Source organism: Setaria italica, chromosome IV, assembly GCF_000263155.2.
Source record: "Setaria italica strain Yugu1 chromosome IV, Setaria_italica_v2.0, whole genome shotgun sequence".
NCBI lineage: Eukaryota > Viridiplantae > Streptophyta > Magnoliopsida > Poales > Poaceae > Setaria > Setaria italica.
The window spans coordinates 4,156,148-4,171,664 of record NC_028453.1 but is presented as its reverse complement, the minus strand read 5'-3'; the positions used below and the strand labels follow the sequence as shown (position 1 = coordinate 4,171,664).

Sequence of the window (15,517 nt, the reverse complement as noted above, 5' to 3'; positions counted from 1 at the left end):
GACTAAGAACATATCCTAACAAGACATATGAGAATAAGCATACATCATAGTAGATCAAAGTACAACATTAGATTGATATCACCGTCACGTGTACATAGGCCCTGATGAATACAAGGCTTGGCTCGTGAACTCCAACATGGCTTCGCCACGCAGGGACAATCATGGCGGCTAGAGTTTCGCCTAAGCCATCTCCTGACAACTCCAAAGACTTGCGGCGGTCCTCAACTCCTTCTAGCGAATGCCCTTGGTTTCGTCAAGTTCTGGCGGATGGTTCTGTGGGCTCGGTGGATTTTTGAAATATTTATAGTCTGAAGAGCACGTGGCAGAAATTGGAAGGCGAGAGGAGTAAGGAAAGTTCCAGATCATCGTCCTGGCCTTCCTTGTGGTCTCTTGCGCCCTCCTTCGTCCCCAAGTCTTCTTAGGTGTCCTGGAGTCTTATTTTTACTTGTGTTGGGGGAAATATTAACGACCTCCTTATATTCCTTAAACGGCGATCATAAGAGCCCGGACCCACCTCCAGCGATAGTGACCTCCGCCGACTCGGCACGACTAGGGAATATTCCGCTTCGCCTCGCCCGACCCATGATCCTAGGGTCGGACGCACCCGACCGCCCAAGGGCCACTCCACATCCCCCAGGCGCAAGGGGTCGGACGCGCCCGACCCCTCGCCGCAGGGCTCCGCCTCACCTGACCCTGGGCACAAGGGGTCGGACGCGCCCGATCCCTCGCCGCAAGGTCTCCGTCTCGCCCGACCCCGGGACGTTGGGTCGGACGCATCCGGACCCATAGGGCAGAACTTTGCCTCGCCCGAGGGCGGGCGCGGACCAGTGGGCGAGGGCGTAGATCTTGCGGGCCCCCACCAATCTCGCCATAAATGCGACCGATGGGGCGGCCATGCCCGGGATACGGCTCTGACACGCAGAGATGCGCTCGCGCTCCTCGACATGACCGGCCGGAGTTTCCGGGCGGCGCACTGTAGCCACGACTGCACAGGGCTACAGCTGCGCCATCCTAACCTTCCCCCGTGACATTCGTCATAGGGTACTCATCACCCGTACCGCCTAACAAAGGAGGGTGCACCGCCCGGTTTCCCGCTCGGCCTGGCGGCAGGGGCGTGTAGCCGCGCCTCCCGGCCAGCACGCGAAGCTACAGAGGTCGTCCGTCACTCGCAACATGCACAACTACGGCGGCCGGTTATCATCATCAACTTGCATGGCTACAGCGGTCAGGCGCCGCGCACGTCCCGCATGCTCGGCTACAGCGGCTGACCGTCGGGTCGTCGATGGGGCCCAACGACAACCATCCCTCTTCGGTGGTCATGCTGACAGAAGACAGAAACTGGAAGGGAAGGCGGCGACCCCGGGGGCTCGGTCCTTCTCCCTGCGCTTTTACTTCCCTGCTCACCTTTTTCACTTCCCTTGGCTCCTGGCTCGATTGTAACTCTGGTGCCCTCCTTACGCTATAAAAGGAGGACCAGGGGGCCCGAGACAGGAATGGCTCCCAAGCGAACCGAATGACCCCCAACTCACAACCTCTCCTCACGAGCATCAGTACACACCCACAGAGACTTGGGACCAGCTTCCCTCTCTCGCCCATTTGTAACCCCTACTACAAACTCTGCGCAAGTAACACAAGCAGTCTCCCACACTGGACGTAGGGTTATTCCTGCCCGAACTAGTATAAACCCGGTGTCCTCTCGTGCAACCATCTGAGCCTTACGAGCATAGAAAAAAATTTCCTTGCCGTAGTCTTGACCCGTGATTCTTGACAATGACAACTTGCATGTGGGTCTGACACATCGATAGCTTCAGGATAAGGTTGATCTTTGATAACTTTCCAAATCTCCGCTTGATCCTCTTTGATCCCGAACTCATCTTGCCATATCCTTGCAAACTTAGGGGGTGTTTGATACCCCGGACTAAACTTTAGAGAAACTTTAATCTCTATCATATCGGATGTTTGCACACTAATTAGGAGTATTAAATATGTCTAATGATAAAACTAATTGCATAAATGACAGCTAAATAGATTCATGATTAGCCCATGTGATGCTACAGTAAACAAATGCATATTATGGATTAATTAGGCTTAATAGATTCGTCTCGCGAATTAGCTCTTGTTTATGCAATTAGTTTTATAATTAGTTCACGTTTAGCTCTTCTAATTGGTATCAAACATCTAATGTGACTTGAACTAAAAATTAGTCCATGGATCCAAACACCCTCTTAGCCTTTAAGTAATCTTGGAGGAGTGCTTGCTAAAAATGAGCATCAAAGGAGCCGATCGGCCTAGGCCCTTTTTGGACCCGTTGGCCTTCGTCTTTCTCTGTTCGTCGCTTGTTCCGAGCTTTATTCAATTATGCTCCATTTAGTCCAATTTCTTGAAAAACACAATATGCTCCAAAATACATTGCATAAGAATATATATGAAAATACCACTTAAATGGCACTAAAAGTGTGTCAATAACGAGCGTCAACGGGAACCTACAAGTGGACAGCAAGATTATATGCCATAACATAACAAAACATAAGATCGTGCAAGTTACACGTTGCCCATGATCGGTTACTAAGAAAAACTGAGAGAAATTCTCAAAATACATAACAGGCTAGTTCTTAAAAATTATGTATTTTTCGCTTACATCTTTCCTCATTTTATCAACCAGATCGGATCATATATCCTTCAAAACTATTTATAGCAAATGTGTTGACCGCGTGACTGAATTTTTGTTTACCAGGTAAGGAAAAACAAGAATGACGCTTGGTAGGGGAGATCGGTGACGCAAAGGTTAGAATACTACTACTTTTTGAAAAATGGATCCCGGCCCAGAGCGCGCTTAGCTCTTAGGCCCAACAAAAGCCGACACGGCCTTGATAGTCCGAATATAGGCCTTTGCCGGTCGGCCCAACTCGCCCAACATCTGGCCCAGCCCAGGGAAGTCTTGTGGCACACATCGACGACGCGACACTCCGACACGCTACGGCCTCTCGGGCTCGGGGGGCCGGCAAGAAACTGCCAAACTGGTAGTGGTAGCACCACCGCCGCAGGCACAAGCGCAACCGCGCAAGCATGGCGTCGAGTTCGAGCCTGGATTTGGCGATGACCTCCGGCGTTCTCCTCCACCGCCGCGCGCTCCCACACGCCTCCTTCATCCCGGGAAGGGGAAGGAGCGCGAGCGGGAAGAGGAGCAGGAATCTGGCTCTCTCCGCCTCCTCCTCCAATGGTACCTGCCCCCCTCCTTCGATCCCTCCCCTTCTTGTACTGCAATAGGTTCGAACTTTTGAATTACTAGCGTCTGGCTTGAGTTCAGCCCAAGAAGTTGGTCTCTCTTGAGCTGAAGAACTGATGCGGAGAGTTGAGTCTTGGTCAAACACTGTATGTCAGGGTTGATCCCAGTGTTACTGAAGTTGCTGTAGTCTCTAGCCTCTAGGGTGTGCAGGCCTGCCCATGTATGTTGTTTCATGAAAATAATTTTGTGGACTCTTGATTCCATATTCCACTTCCAACTCTGACTACCTGATGCTCAAGTAGCTACAAAGAAATTAAGAAATCCGTTTGGGGATGAGTTTCCCGTATGCCAACATTTCTTACCCTTTGGTGTGTAAATCTCCAAATCAGCTTCTTTCCTTGTGCGGGAAATGATTCAGGTGAGTTCATAGCATGAATGTACTGAATGTATAAATCAACCGTGATGCAGGTGCAGCAGTCCCATCTCTGACAAGTGACTCAGATAAGAAGGGCCCTGTGATCATGGAAATTCCACTGGACAAGATCCGAAGGCCACTGATGCGAACGCGTGCCAATGATCCAGTCAAGGTGCAAGAGCTCATGGACAGTATCCGTGTCATCGGCCTCCAAGTACCTGTGGGCATCTATATCTATATCTTTTCTTTTCGCATTACTTCATCCACAAGTACAATTAGAGTCCTGATCTTGTTAGATAGGATTCTACCAGATTCAACCGCTCCTATTGGGATTCAGTACATATGAACCAACAGTAACTCAATGCTGTGCTAATGCATATACCTGTTCCATACTTCCACCTTACTGAATTCAAGGAATCACAAAGAAAGCTGTTAACACAAGCAAAGCAGATTTTTTCAATTTGCTTAATGTTTGGTCGAAGTTCTTCTTAATATGTCATATTCCCTCCATGATATAACATTATGCCAAAGTTCTTGCAGTTCTCTTAAATATGTGTGGAAGTGCTTTTTTTTTCAAAAATGTTTTTCTTGTTTTGTTTACAACTTCTTTAAATACAACATCCAAGAAGTATGGCCATTTGTTCCTCATGATCAATCAGAGCTGTGTCCATTTACTTTTTATCACAGTTATCTGGAAAGACATAGTAAAAAAAATGCATTATTGATGATGAAAATTTATGCTGTGATCCTATTAAAACTTTTGTAAAACTCACTAAGAGCAGAAAAACACCAAGTTGATTAGATTGATCTTTACTAGGATCAATAGACATCTGTGTCCTACAGCTAAGCCACATAATGGAGCTTGTTTCAATAGTTTCTAGCAGGGGTAAATTAGATATCAGTTTACTTATGATGCTCCTTGAACTAGTATAAGTTCAGTTGGATCATACCAAATCTAAAAGTTAACTTTCACAGCAGTAGTATTGATGACTTTATGAGGATTCACAGACACGCAGAATTGACATGTAACAAAGTGTTGAGTCTTGTTTACTAAGATGCTGATTGCTAAATATATATCAGTATGAATTTCATTTCACTGATTTTGGAGCTCCCTTTTCAGTCTGTTTCTTTCTTGGTGAGTCTAATTTGCTTAAGGTTAGCTGCATGCATGGTTCTTCAAGCAGAGAGATATATGTGCTGCCTTCCTAAATGTTTCTTCTGCCAGCCTAAGAGCACATAGTTTAGTCAGAGTTTTATTTCACTTATGGGATCATGTTACAGCATTCCAAAGGGCTTCTTGATCATCTATACGTGCCATTGGACACTTTCTCATGCACTACAAACGTTGGATTTCCGATGCTGTTGGTTTGCTTTGCTATGATTCTTACTCGGTTCAATTTCTTGACTACCGCAGATTGATGTGCTAGAGGTTGATGGGGTCTACTATGGTGTGTAATCCAGACTACAGACCCAATTGATCACTCCCCCCCCCCCCCCCCACCCCGCATCACTTCAAGATTATCCATTTCCCTTGTGCTGATTATGTTACTGCGTGATCTTCAGGCTTCTCTGGATGCCACCGCTACGAGGCACACCAGCGCCTTGGTCTCCCGACCATCCGCTGCAAAGTCCGTCGAGGGACGAAAGAAACACTGAGGTGACACCATCTTCCTTCAGCTTGGATTATTCATTGCATATCTGAATTACTTGATGCACTGAACTTTTTTCTGTTCTTTCAGGCATCATATGCGTTGAGTTGGATGTTATTGACTAAATCAGAAGTTATCTGTGTATCTAGAGCTAGATCAAGACCTTCCCTGTTCCTTTTCATCATCTGTAAATTGTAATCCTCCGTACCTGTACATGTTGCCGAAACAGATTGGTGAATACTACTGAACTCAACAGCATGAGAAAATATTAACTCTTGCCTACAACATTCTTTTTCGAAACGGCTGGACTTCCTTTTACATGAGTAGGATGGCTGGATGAGTACCTGAAATCCTGAATGCAATGTGAGGTTGGATGGATCACAGGATGAGCACCAGGCCACCAGCCACTCAGAAATCATCGCGTTCCAACCTGGAGCTTAATTTTTCAATTCCAAGAATGAAAATTGAAATTCTTGACCTGACGAAACGTGTATCAACTTAATGTATTTTATCACGCAAAATAGCGTTTCAGCTGAAACTAAGATTCTTTTTTAAGTTGTCGGAACATTTATAGAAATTGGAAACAAATGAGTCAAGAAAAATAGAGTGATAGTATTTGTCCATATGAGTACTTGGCCCATAAAAATGGAGATGTTTTCGGCCCAGTATAGTGGGCCGTAATCGCACTATCGTTGTCTTTTAATCGGGCCCAGTTAACTAGCCATTCTTCTCCTCTCAAAAAAAAAAACATTCTTCTCCTCAAAGACGCGCACCCACTCTCTAGTCTCTCCTCCCGAAATCACCACTCTGCCAAGCGGCTCGCTTTGCTTGAACACGCGCGCACCCGAACCAAATGCGACACGCACCGGAGGAGACGGCGATGGAGTCGGATTTGGCGGCGGCGGAGGAGGAGTGGCGGCGGAAGGAGCGGCATGCGGGTGGCCGCATCCAGAAGATGGAGGTGGGGAAGGAAGCCGGAGGCAAGGGGGAAGTCTGGAGGCGAGGCGCGGAAGTAGAGGTGGAGGTGATGGCGGACGGGGTCGGGGAAGACGGGTACAAGTGGGGGGAGCGCGACTCGATCGGTCGGAAGGGGAGGATGCAGGGGCACCAGAGGCCGCCGGTCGCGGCGGGGCACCGCCCGTTCTGGAGGCCGAGAGGCGGAGGCGTGAGCGGGAGGGGAGGGAGAGGAGGAGGGTTTCAGTTTCATCGCTGCCCTCGGTACGGCTTAATTGCCTCGTCCCAGCCTTGTCTTCGGTTTTTTTGCATCAATCTAGCGCGTTCTTGAGCGTGTTTAGTTAGGTTTCGTGGTGATTCGTGTCGTTGTGCTTGGTGTGCAAATCTTTACTGATGAAGCATCTGTTGCCTGTTCTTGGTGGAGAAGAGTGGGTGACATTTACCTTGTTAACTGTTTGTTAATTCGTGCGGCGTGGATGTGAATGTGTCGTGGTTTAACCGTTTAGGATGATCATTGCTGTACATTGTGCCCTCCTGGATTGGTATACATTTTGGGGAAGTCGTGGGCTGTAGGATAGAAATGAAATGCTTGTACTCACCCTAAAGGTCTTACAAGTTCTGAAAAAACAAACTTGTTCATGATTGCTTTTCCCTTGTTAACTTGTTTTAGGTGCATATGTGTGATTTTGGGTATGTCTTACTTTAGTTTCTTGGTACAATTATGGAAGAGAGATTAAACCTGGAATCAGGGCCTTGTGGATTGAATCCTACTATATAGTATATTTTGCTGTTGTTATCAGGAATTTGGAATGCTGGATCCGGATGGTTGGTTCCAGCTATACTGGAGATACTATGTAGCAGATTACCCATTATTCTCATAGAGTCATAGTTGCTGCTCAGTGTCCCTGATTGCTTTCTTAGAACATTACTAGTTTGTGCCTTTTCTGTTATCATTGTTAAGTTACTTGTATCTTTTTGGAAGCGGGAGAAGGCTAACCAACTTTTCGTGTCAACAATCTCGTGCTTTTCATTTGTTAGTTTAGTTCTGTCAGTGTTGGGTGTAGATCTTGATCTGATTGAAAATGCTAAAGTAAATGTGAGTTCAGTTAAGTCTTCAAAAGTTAGCTATAGCATGCATTCTTTGGATATCATTATCTTTTCTGCCGTTTTAATGGAATCTGCAGCACAAAAATCAAATACCTTCAACAAACATGTAGCATACAGCAGCAGCATTATTAGCATGTGTATGTGTTTGCTGAATGTATTTCATCTCTGAATGCTGTGTTTATGGACTGTTATTGTCTTATATTTCATTTTCAAGGGACCTGCCGCACCACAAATTGGACATCTCTAACAAACCTGAAGTATGTGGTGGTGCAATTATCATCTGCAATCATGAGACTAAGCGGCAGTTCTTCGAACAGAAACATTTTGCTCTTCCTGGTTATGCTGCAACTTTTATAAAGAAGATCAGAGCTGGTATGCTTCTCTTTCTGTTTGAGCATGAGGAGAGAAAACTCTATGGAGTGTTTGAGGCAACTTCAGATGGAGCACTGAACATTCTTCCAGATTCATGTGCTTCATTATGCAAATTTCGACCAGCTCAGGTAAGTATGCTTTTGCTTTTGGGTTCTTCTCATGGTTTTACCAGTCTACTGGTCCATGTTCTTTGGCAGGCTCAGTTATTCATTGTTTCCTATGAATCTTTTCTGTGTTTTCATAGTCTTTTTTGTTGCTTTGTTTTGGTTTATCTTGTGTGAACATGCCGATAAAGGTTCTTTTATTTTTCATACTTGCTCTATGAAATTCAGGTTCTTTTCAGAAGAGTTTGGTTTTGTAAGCCCCTAACTGAAGCTGAATTTTCTGATGCCATCAAAGGAAGTAGTCTCCTCCCTCAAAGGTCTTTCTTTGGTATATCATACCAACAGGTTTGCTGTTTCTAATTTGTTATGTGATTCAGCTATTGTCATTAATTAGAACCTCCTTGCTAATTGCTACTGATTCGAGGATTTTCTCATGTACAGGTTTTGGATCTTGTGGACTTATTTACTTCAAGAATGATCAGGCTTCACCCCTACCAAAAACCAAAATCAAGAGTTTTACGGGATTACAAAATCTCTCTAGCTCGTACTGGTCAAGAGTTCAGTTCATACAACCATAGCAATGCCGCCTTTAGTCGTTCTTCTTTCATGTTCTGCAACAACAGAATCTCTTTACCACATAGTCCCTTCATGTATGCCAAACACAATGGTAAGCATCCTGCTCATAAACATGAGTCTCCTCTACACCCTTGGCATAAGCCTGTGGTCTTCAAGGCACCAGATATCTTAGAAAAAAGCAAGCCAGATGATGCTGATTATATACCACTTGAGCTAGATGATTGTAACTCTGACAGTGATGCAAATCTCTCAACTTTGATGGGGATTGTAAACTTCCATTCAACCATGGAGAGTAACATCAGATGTGGAAATCAAGCTCCCAAACCATTTAATGGAAAACACAATGAGGATGATCGGTGCCATCCACCTGTGCTAAACCAAAGGTTCATTTCTGAAAGTGAAACTGGTCAAAACAGTGTAATCGCGCACATTATGAAAGAGAGCAAATCAAAGTTGCAGGCCAAGGAGTGCAAGCGAAAGGCAATCGTCCAGCTTGATGAACTCTCAGATGTGTTATCCCCAATGAGAGCTTGCAGTATGGCAAAAAAGATATCATTTAGCTTTGGTGGCAATGGGGTTTCTGTTACTTCTGATAAAGCATCACACAAGCCTACACTTTCTGAACTACAACAGAACAGAGAAGCAGTTCTAAAAGAAAGGAAGGAACAGATTGGCTTTTCGCCCCGAGACATTCAGAGCAAGGAGAGAGATGCTTCGACAAAGATGAGTATGCTGATTGCAGAACAACTTAGGAATCAGCATGCCCAGAGCCACGCCAGAAATAGTGATTTGCCCCGAGACATTCAGAGGAAGGAGAGAGATGCTTCGACAAAGATGAGTATGCTGATTGCAGAACGTCTTAGGAATCAGCATGCCCAGAGCCGCGCCAGAAATAGTGATTTGCTGGTGACTCAATCAGGTATCAAGTTGACATCCACACTTCTCGCAGATGAGGAATGAGGGTAGAAGGGACAGCACTTTTTAGTCCAACAGTGACCAGGTAGCGATATAGGAGCTGATGACAGCAGTATGTTGCACTAACGCTTTTTGCCTCGGAGAAATTTCTGGAGACAACTCTATGAGTAGTATATCTTAGGATGTTTCTGATTTGCTTTTGCCTCACAATGCTCGACTGCTGTAAATAGACTGTATCAGCTATCGCATTGTTATCATTCAGTTGATCAAATTCAGATCTTAATTCGGTGTTCAGAGTTGTAATTCTGTAAGGAGATCTTAGTATGCTTCTAACTAATGGTTGGCTAAGAGTTTGTGGGCACTCTGCTAATAAGATGATATCTTTTGCATGAATTTTTACTTGCAGGCTGTTTCCTGGCATATTCTTTTCAGTGAAATTGATTGTTGCTTTACTCTCATCTGTTCTTGTGATGATGTCCAGACATTGATATGATATGATCCATGGTGGTTTGTGATGCTCAGATATGAACGTTTTGTTGTTCAGATGTTCATGTACGTCCACTAGTTAGTGGCAGAACATATTGACGTTGCCTCAATGCAAGATGATACTGCAATGGAGGTTGGAACTTGGTCCAAAGACAGTTATGAGTTTTAACACATACTCCCTCCGTTCCTGTTTACAAGATGTACACGCATATCAAGATTCAAACTTTACAATATTTGACCAATAATTTACCTAACAATTTTTTATTTTATGTAGTTGGATTTCTAATCAAATGTAATCTCCAATGCTTATAAGTTTATAATTATAAATAATATAATATAAGATAAATGAATCGTGTCATATCATATTACGCCTTATAAATTGGAACAGAGCGAGCAGTAGTACAACTGTACAAACGATATAACACTGGTGATAGAACCACTAAAGCCATGACATCTAATGTCAGCCAAGACATGCACGTGCCAGAGTTATTTCATTATAAATTCTTTCAACAAATATCCCACTGTATCCTTGCACGAGAAAATGAAATGATGAAAATCCGTATTTATTTACAAACTAGGTACTTTTTTGAGAAAAATACCTCTGATTAACATTAAATTTTACATTGTCCTTTTTTGAGAGAAAAAATAACAACTGTTCACACACATTCTGTATCATTCATGGGCCGGACACCAGGGAAAGGAAAAGGAAAGGCATACCCGGCCCAGCATTAGACCTCGAGACACTCGCTGCCCAACGGCCACGCCACCGTCCTCTTCTGCTTCTGCCCCCACCAATTCCCAGTTCCCAGTTTCCAACTCCGCCGCCGACTCCGCCCCACGCCGCCGAAGTAAGCCGGCCGCCTCGGGCAACCCTGCGCTCGCGGTAGTTGTCGTCGTCCGCCTCCTCCCGCGCCCTCTACTACACTGGGTTTGCGCGGGAACGGCGGGCGCATCCGGGCACGGCATTGATCGATTCCTTCCGTTCGTACTTGGTGGTAAGGAACCCTAACTTGCTCGGATGAATTTTTGCGGGAATTTCCTCTTTTGCTTTGGGTTGTTTTTGCTGCGCCGGGAAGCCAAACCCGAAGCTTTATTCAGTCCATGAGTTAGTAGCCGAATTTTTTGCTGCCTGGTGGGGGTAGATGGTCTGATCATCCGTCCATTCGTGGTTCTGGTGCGGTTTGATAGGCTCTTCTGCTTCATCAGCGCGCGCGGGATCGATCGGTCCCGATTCCAGTCAGAGTACTGAGAACCCTTGGTGGGGGTAAAGTTTATTTTGCGAAAATGTTGGAGGTTCAACTAAACCCTCGTGCCCCACGACAAAAACCCGCTCCTGTTAATCGCAGCTCAATTTCGAGTGCTACCAGTTTTCTAGGAATTGCGATTCCTTTGAATGTAGGTTGAGTTGCTCCTCTTGTGTAAGACTATGGACCCAAACTGCAAAGGAAAGCCCAATCTTGTGCGTATTTATGGGTTTTCTTAAGATTTATCACGCAGTTATTCTGTTTTAAATTATAGGTTGAAATGGAAAGAGGATCTATGCGATCGTTAATCTTGCATGTTCCTTTGTCTTGTTTGAGCTTTGTAGTTCTTCATATACATATACTCATTCAATGCACAGCAGCACATAGCTGCTGTTAACATGGAAATTGTCTTCTCTTCAACTGGAGTTGATGCTTTGAATTAAATTGTGTGCATGCAGTACACAGAGACTTTATCAGGAACTCTCAATTATTTCATCGATGAAATATATGGTGTGCCTATGCCGTGCCGCTTGCTTAAGAGAAAGATAAAAGAACTCCGGAACCTGATTGATTTTGTATCACCCCCCTTGTCGTTTCATGTTTTGATTGTGGTTCTTTCCATGCAATACCTGCAGCAGCCAAGGAATCATGTGTTCTATTTTCATCTTGTCTTTTAGTTGTAATTGTTTATTTGCTTACCCTTTTCATTGTCAATCTACATGTTACCAAGGAATTCAGTAAATTTTGGAATGGTGAAGGCGCAGAGTAAGCAATGTTCAGCCTTTGGTGGTGCAATTTTTCTGTGCAACCATCTGACCAGGAAGGAGAGCTTTGACAAGAAAATCTTTGGCCTCTCTCCTTCCTGTGCTGATTTTGTAGAGAAAGTTAAAGCTGGCACAACTTTATTCTTATATAATATTGAGCAATGTAAGCTTCATGGGGTTTTTGAAGCAACTTCAGATGGAGCTGTGAACATTATTCCTGATGCATATGTCTCATCAGGAAAGCGGTATCCTTCTCAGGCATGACTACTTTTGACTTTTGAAACTTACTAAGTATTGTCTTTTAGGTCATCTACTCCAGTGCTTCCATGTAATTTTTCAATGGAGTTATCATATCCCACATGGAACACATGGTTCCCTATATTTACGTTTTCAAACTAATTTAATGGCTTTCTTATGTTATATATTCCCAATCAATCTCATACTGCTCTTCCTGAGATATTATGACTCATAATATTCTGTTCATGTTGTGTTTCACTGAATCCAGATACGTTTCAAGAGGATTTGGTTTTGCAAGCCTTTGATGGAAGGTGAATTTCGAGATGTTGTCCAGAACTATTCCATAAGAAACAAGTTTAGTTATAGTTTGTCACATCAACAGGTCTGCTCCACAGTCTTCTCATGTTATGTCAATATGCTTAGCTACTGACTTCAGGGTTCTACTGTTATACAGGTTGCAAAGCTTCTTCACTTGTTTTCTTCACGGAACAGGTTGCAGCTTTGTCAGAATCCAAGATTAAAAGATGATCTCCCAAGGAAGCTTGAAACTTCTCTGGTTAAAGTAACTGATGCGCAGTCCAGTCCAAACAGCAGTTCATGTGGTTCATTCAGAAGCCCCTGTCAAACATGTTCCTCCTCCACTCTGGGTGACAAATTGATTGATTCTGTGTCATTAGTGCACAGTGGACTACAATCAGACATATCTGATGTGGACAAGTCCAAGAGCTCACAATCTCCACTGCACACAAGAGCAGATACGACCACTGTCAAGATACCTAGCAACCAAGAAGCGATGCATGACCAATCTACTGATGACTATATACCACTTCCGCAGGAGGAAGATAATTTAGAAGGTGTTGATGATCTATTTGGGTTACTAAAAGATGAGAGCCACTCTTCTGAATCTAAAGGTAGCAGTGACTCTGAAGACCATACAACTTTCCACCAAGTTTGTGTTAGGAAGGAAGATAGATGCTATCCTCCTGTTTTAAATTCAAAGCTCCACTCTGACAGTGAAGGGCGAACAAGTGTGTTTTCTCGGTTAGTGAAAACACATAAAAGTTGTATCAGAGGAAAAAGGTCCAAGACCGAAGCATTTCCACCAAGGAGTGCTCAGTCTTTCAATCCCCTTTTTCAGAGGAAAAAACAGAAGAAAGCACAGCGTGGCAAGCCATTTCCATGTCAGAATGATAGAATGCTGGTTATGTCTTCAGGTAATAGGCTGAACAGAGTTGCAGCATCTAATCACTCATTTGTCGGGAGAAGATCCACCAAGTGTCCTGGGGGGAAGCGGAGTGGAATTCAGACGTGCCTAGAGCCATTTGTTTGTGAGGATGGAAATAAATGGGATGTATCTAACAAACAACCTGTCAGATACGACAGTTGCAAAAAGTCATTTGTTCCGAAACCTTGCTCAAAGTCGATTGACTCATGTGACAATGAACTAAACATGCCTGCAGTGTTTGCTGGAGAACATGACAGCAGTGAGGTTAATGTTAAAGAAGATCTGAGAACCTCTTCCATGAATTTTAAGCAGTGTGCTAACGATTCATATGTTGAAGGAGGGGATCAGGATTTTTACAGTGAGGATGTTGAGGCAATAGGAAGGAAGAAGAGGCAAGCAACAGCATCCTTCCATCAAGAATGTCCAAGTGACACTGCATTGGTTCCTAAAGACACCAACACTTTGGATATGCTTGCAATATCTGATGAAAACTTTAAAGAGAAGAGCATTGCTTTTTTATGTAAGGATGATGCACATACTCAGTTAGCTAGACACTATCTTGAAACCAAGGTGCCCCCGCAAGATGAACAACAACAAAGCTTTCAAGGCTCCTTTGAATACGTTCAAGAAATCACATGTGATTCATCATTGATGCTTGAAAGTTCTAAAACCATGGACGCGTTGGGCAACCACAGTTTTGGGGATAGGAAGACTTCGTCGGAAGACGAAACGCAGAGCCATGTGGCTGCTGGTCATTTGGAAAATGAAACATCCCTCCAACAGAAAGAAACCCAAAGCATCAGGAGCTGCCACCGAGTGGTTAATGGTGATAAAATATTGGTCCTGGGAAAATTTGAAACCATGGATATCTTGCCAAAACATGATGAAGATTGTGAAAACAAGAGTTTGCCTTCTGATGGGAGTGATATACCTGTTACCTCTTGTCATCTGGAAGCTGGAATGCCCATGCCACAGAAACAAACTGCAAATATTCAGACCTGTTCTGAAGTAGTTCATGATGATGAAGAGTTGGTTCCAGAAATATCTAAAGTGATGTCTCCTAAGTTCGATGCAGACTGTGGAAACAAGGGTACAAGTTTGGGTTCTGATTATATGGAAGAGGTATGCCATCTTGTTAAAAGCTCTCAAGCAATAGTCCCTAGTGATGCTGCAACAGTTCTTGAGGACTGTGGGCCTCTTAGCAACTTCCCAGCATTCCATGGAGACAGTGCAAAAAAGACTATCTTATTGGATGAAACTTTGGAGCATCTGTCTACTGGTCATCAAGATACTGTTATGCTCCCTCTCATCGATCATTGCCGCAGCTGCTGTGGTGATACTTCATCTGTTCTGGAATATTCCACTGTGGACACAAGTACCGGGGATGGAGATGGTGAACATAAGAACTCTTTTGATCAGAAAGATGATGAAACTCTATGTTTGGCGACTGATTCTAAAGATCATACAAGCACTGCCAACACCTCCACATCTGACGGAATTCCCAGTTGCACACCTACTGATGATCAGGAATGCAGAAAAGCCGTGCTGCTTAAAGAGGAGCAATACCAAAATTTCCAAGGCAACTCCAATTCCTTGGACTCCTTTGCGGTCTCATGTGAAGGCTGTGGAAGCAAGAGTGGGGTATCAGTTGATAGGACATCTGGTTGCTGATCTTCTGGAATGAACTTGGAGTCCAGAACAAGTTTCATCAATGACCTTCAAATGGATCTGCCGAGACTTTTGGTACCTCTGGACTGGGTAGTGAGGATGCGGATCACAACACCAATGGTTCGGGAGCCTACGTGGAGCCGCCCATACTTCAGCACGATCCTGGTGAAGCGATGGAACAACTGTGAGGGTCGCTCTGCAGAGCAGCTTGAGAGGAGTTTATCCACCAGAGCATTGGAATTACGCAGTGAACTGCCCTATGTTGTTAGAAGGTTATTATGGAGATCTCGTTATTATGTCATTTGTCTGTTAGAGTGTTTATAATCCTTAGCAAAGCGTAAATTCGAACTACCGGACGTTGTAGGAAGTATAGTGAACCTGGTTTGGTGTTGTAGGTGTTGTTTACTATTCTGGACCTATGTTTGTACTGCAGACGGTGAAAACCGAGTTATCTCGTAATTGCTAGATGCCTAGATGTGTATCTCGTAAGCAACTCTGCTACTGCTTGATTGCCCTTTCTGTTATGTTTGGAGGAGACCATGCTGATCCCTGATGGGAAGAACGAAGAAGGATGG

General features: G+C 44.3%; 3 protein-coding genes across 3 annotated transcripts; all 3 read left to right on the top strand.

Moving 5' to 3' along the window:
• The first annotated feature begins 2,994 nt into the window (after positions 1–2,994).
• On the top strand, positions 2,995–5,590 carry LOC101770539 (sulfiredoxin, chloroplastic/mitochondrial). Its single transcript, XM_004964663.3, has 5 exons — positions 2,995–3,220; positions 3,695–3,861; positions 5,056–5,089; positions 5,205–5,298; positions 5,381–5,590. The coding sequence occupies exons 1-5, from the start codon at positions 3,067–3,069 to the stop codon at positions 5,394–5,396; spliced, it is 465 nt and encodes a 154-aa protein (XP_004964720.1). The 5' UTR covers positions 2,995–3,066; the 3' UTR covers positions 5,397–5,590.
• A 472-nt stretch (positions 5,591–6,062) lies between these two features.
• On the top strand, positions 6,063–9,738 carry LOC101770147. The gene is made up of 4 exons (XM_004964662.3): positions 6,063–6,508; positions 7,566–7,851; positions 8,056–8,172; positions 8,269–9,738. The coding sequence occupies exons 1-4, from the start codon at positions 6,144–6,146 to the stop codon at positions 9,361–9,363; spliced, it is 1,863 nt and encodes a 620-aa protein (XP_004964719.1). The 5' UTR covers positions 6,063–6,143; the 3' UTR covers positions 9,364–9,738.
• Positions 9,739–10,579: 841 nt separating this feature from the next.
• LOC101769737 lies at positions 10,580–15,441 on the top strand. The gene is made up of 3 exons (XM_004964661.2): positions 10,580–12,070; positions 12,318–12,431; positions 12,504–15,441. The coding sequence occupies exons 1-3, from the start codon at positions 11,768–11,770 to the stop codon at positions 14,943–14,945; spliced, it is 2,859 nt and encodes a 952-aa protein (XP_004964718.2). The 5' UTR covers positions 10,580–11,767; the 3' UTR covers positions 14,946–15,441.
• Positions 15,442–15,517: the final 76 nt, after the last annotated feature.

Bases quoted from the DNA above. Each gene is read 5' to 3' on its own strand.
- LOC101770539 (XM_004964663.3), top strand. From the start codon at position 3,067: ATGGCGTCGAGTTCGAGCCTGGATTTGGCGATGACCTCCGGCGTTCTC. The intron at 3,862-5,055 runs GTGGGCATCTAT...TGACTACCGCAG, and splicing joins TCATCGGCCTCCAAGTACCT to ATTGATGTGCTAGAGGTTGA. The intron at 5,090-5,204 runs GTGTGTAATCCA...CGTGATCTTCAG, and splicing joins GGTTGATGGGGTCTACTATG to GCTTCTCTGGATGCCACCGC.
- LOC101770147 (XM_004964662.3), top strand. From the start codon at position 6,144: ATGCGACACGCACCGGAGGAGACGGCGATGGAGTCGGATTTGGCGGCG. The intron at 6,509-7,565 runs GTACGGCTTAAT...TTCATTTTCAAG, and splicing joins CAGTTTCATCGCTGCCCTCG to GGACCTGCCGCACCACAAAT. The intron at 7,852-8,055 runs GTAAGTATGCTT...TATGAAATTCAG, and splicing joins GCAAATTTCGACCAGCTCAG to GTTCTTTTCAGAAGAGTTTG.
- LOC101769737 (XM_004964661.2), top strand. From the start codon at position 11,768: ATGTTACCAAGGAATTCAGTAAATTTTGGAATGGTGAAGGCGCAGAGT. The intron at 12,071-12,317 runs GCATGACTACTT...CACTGAATCCAG, and splicing joins GAAAGCGGTATCCTTCTCAG to ATACGTTTCAAGAGGATTTG. The intron at 12,432-12,503 runs GTCTGCTCCACA...ACTGTTATACAG, and splicing joins ATAGTTTGTCACATCAACAG to GTTGCAAAGCTTCTTCACTT.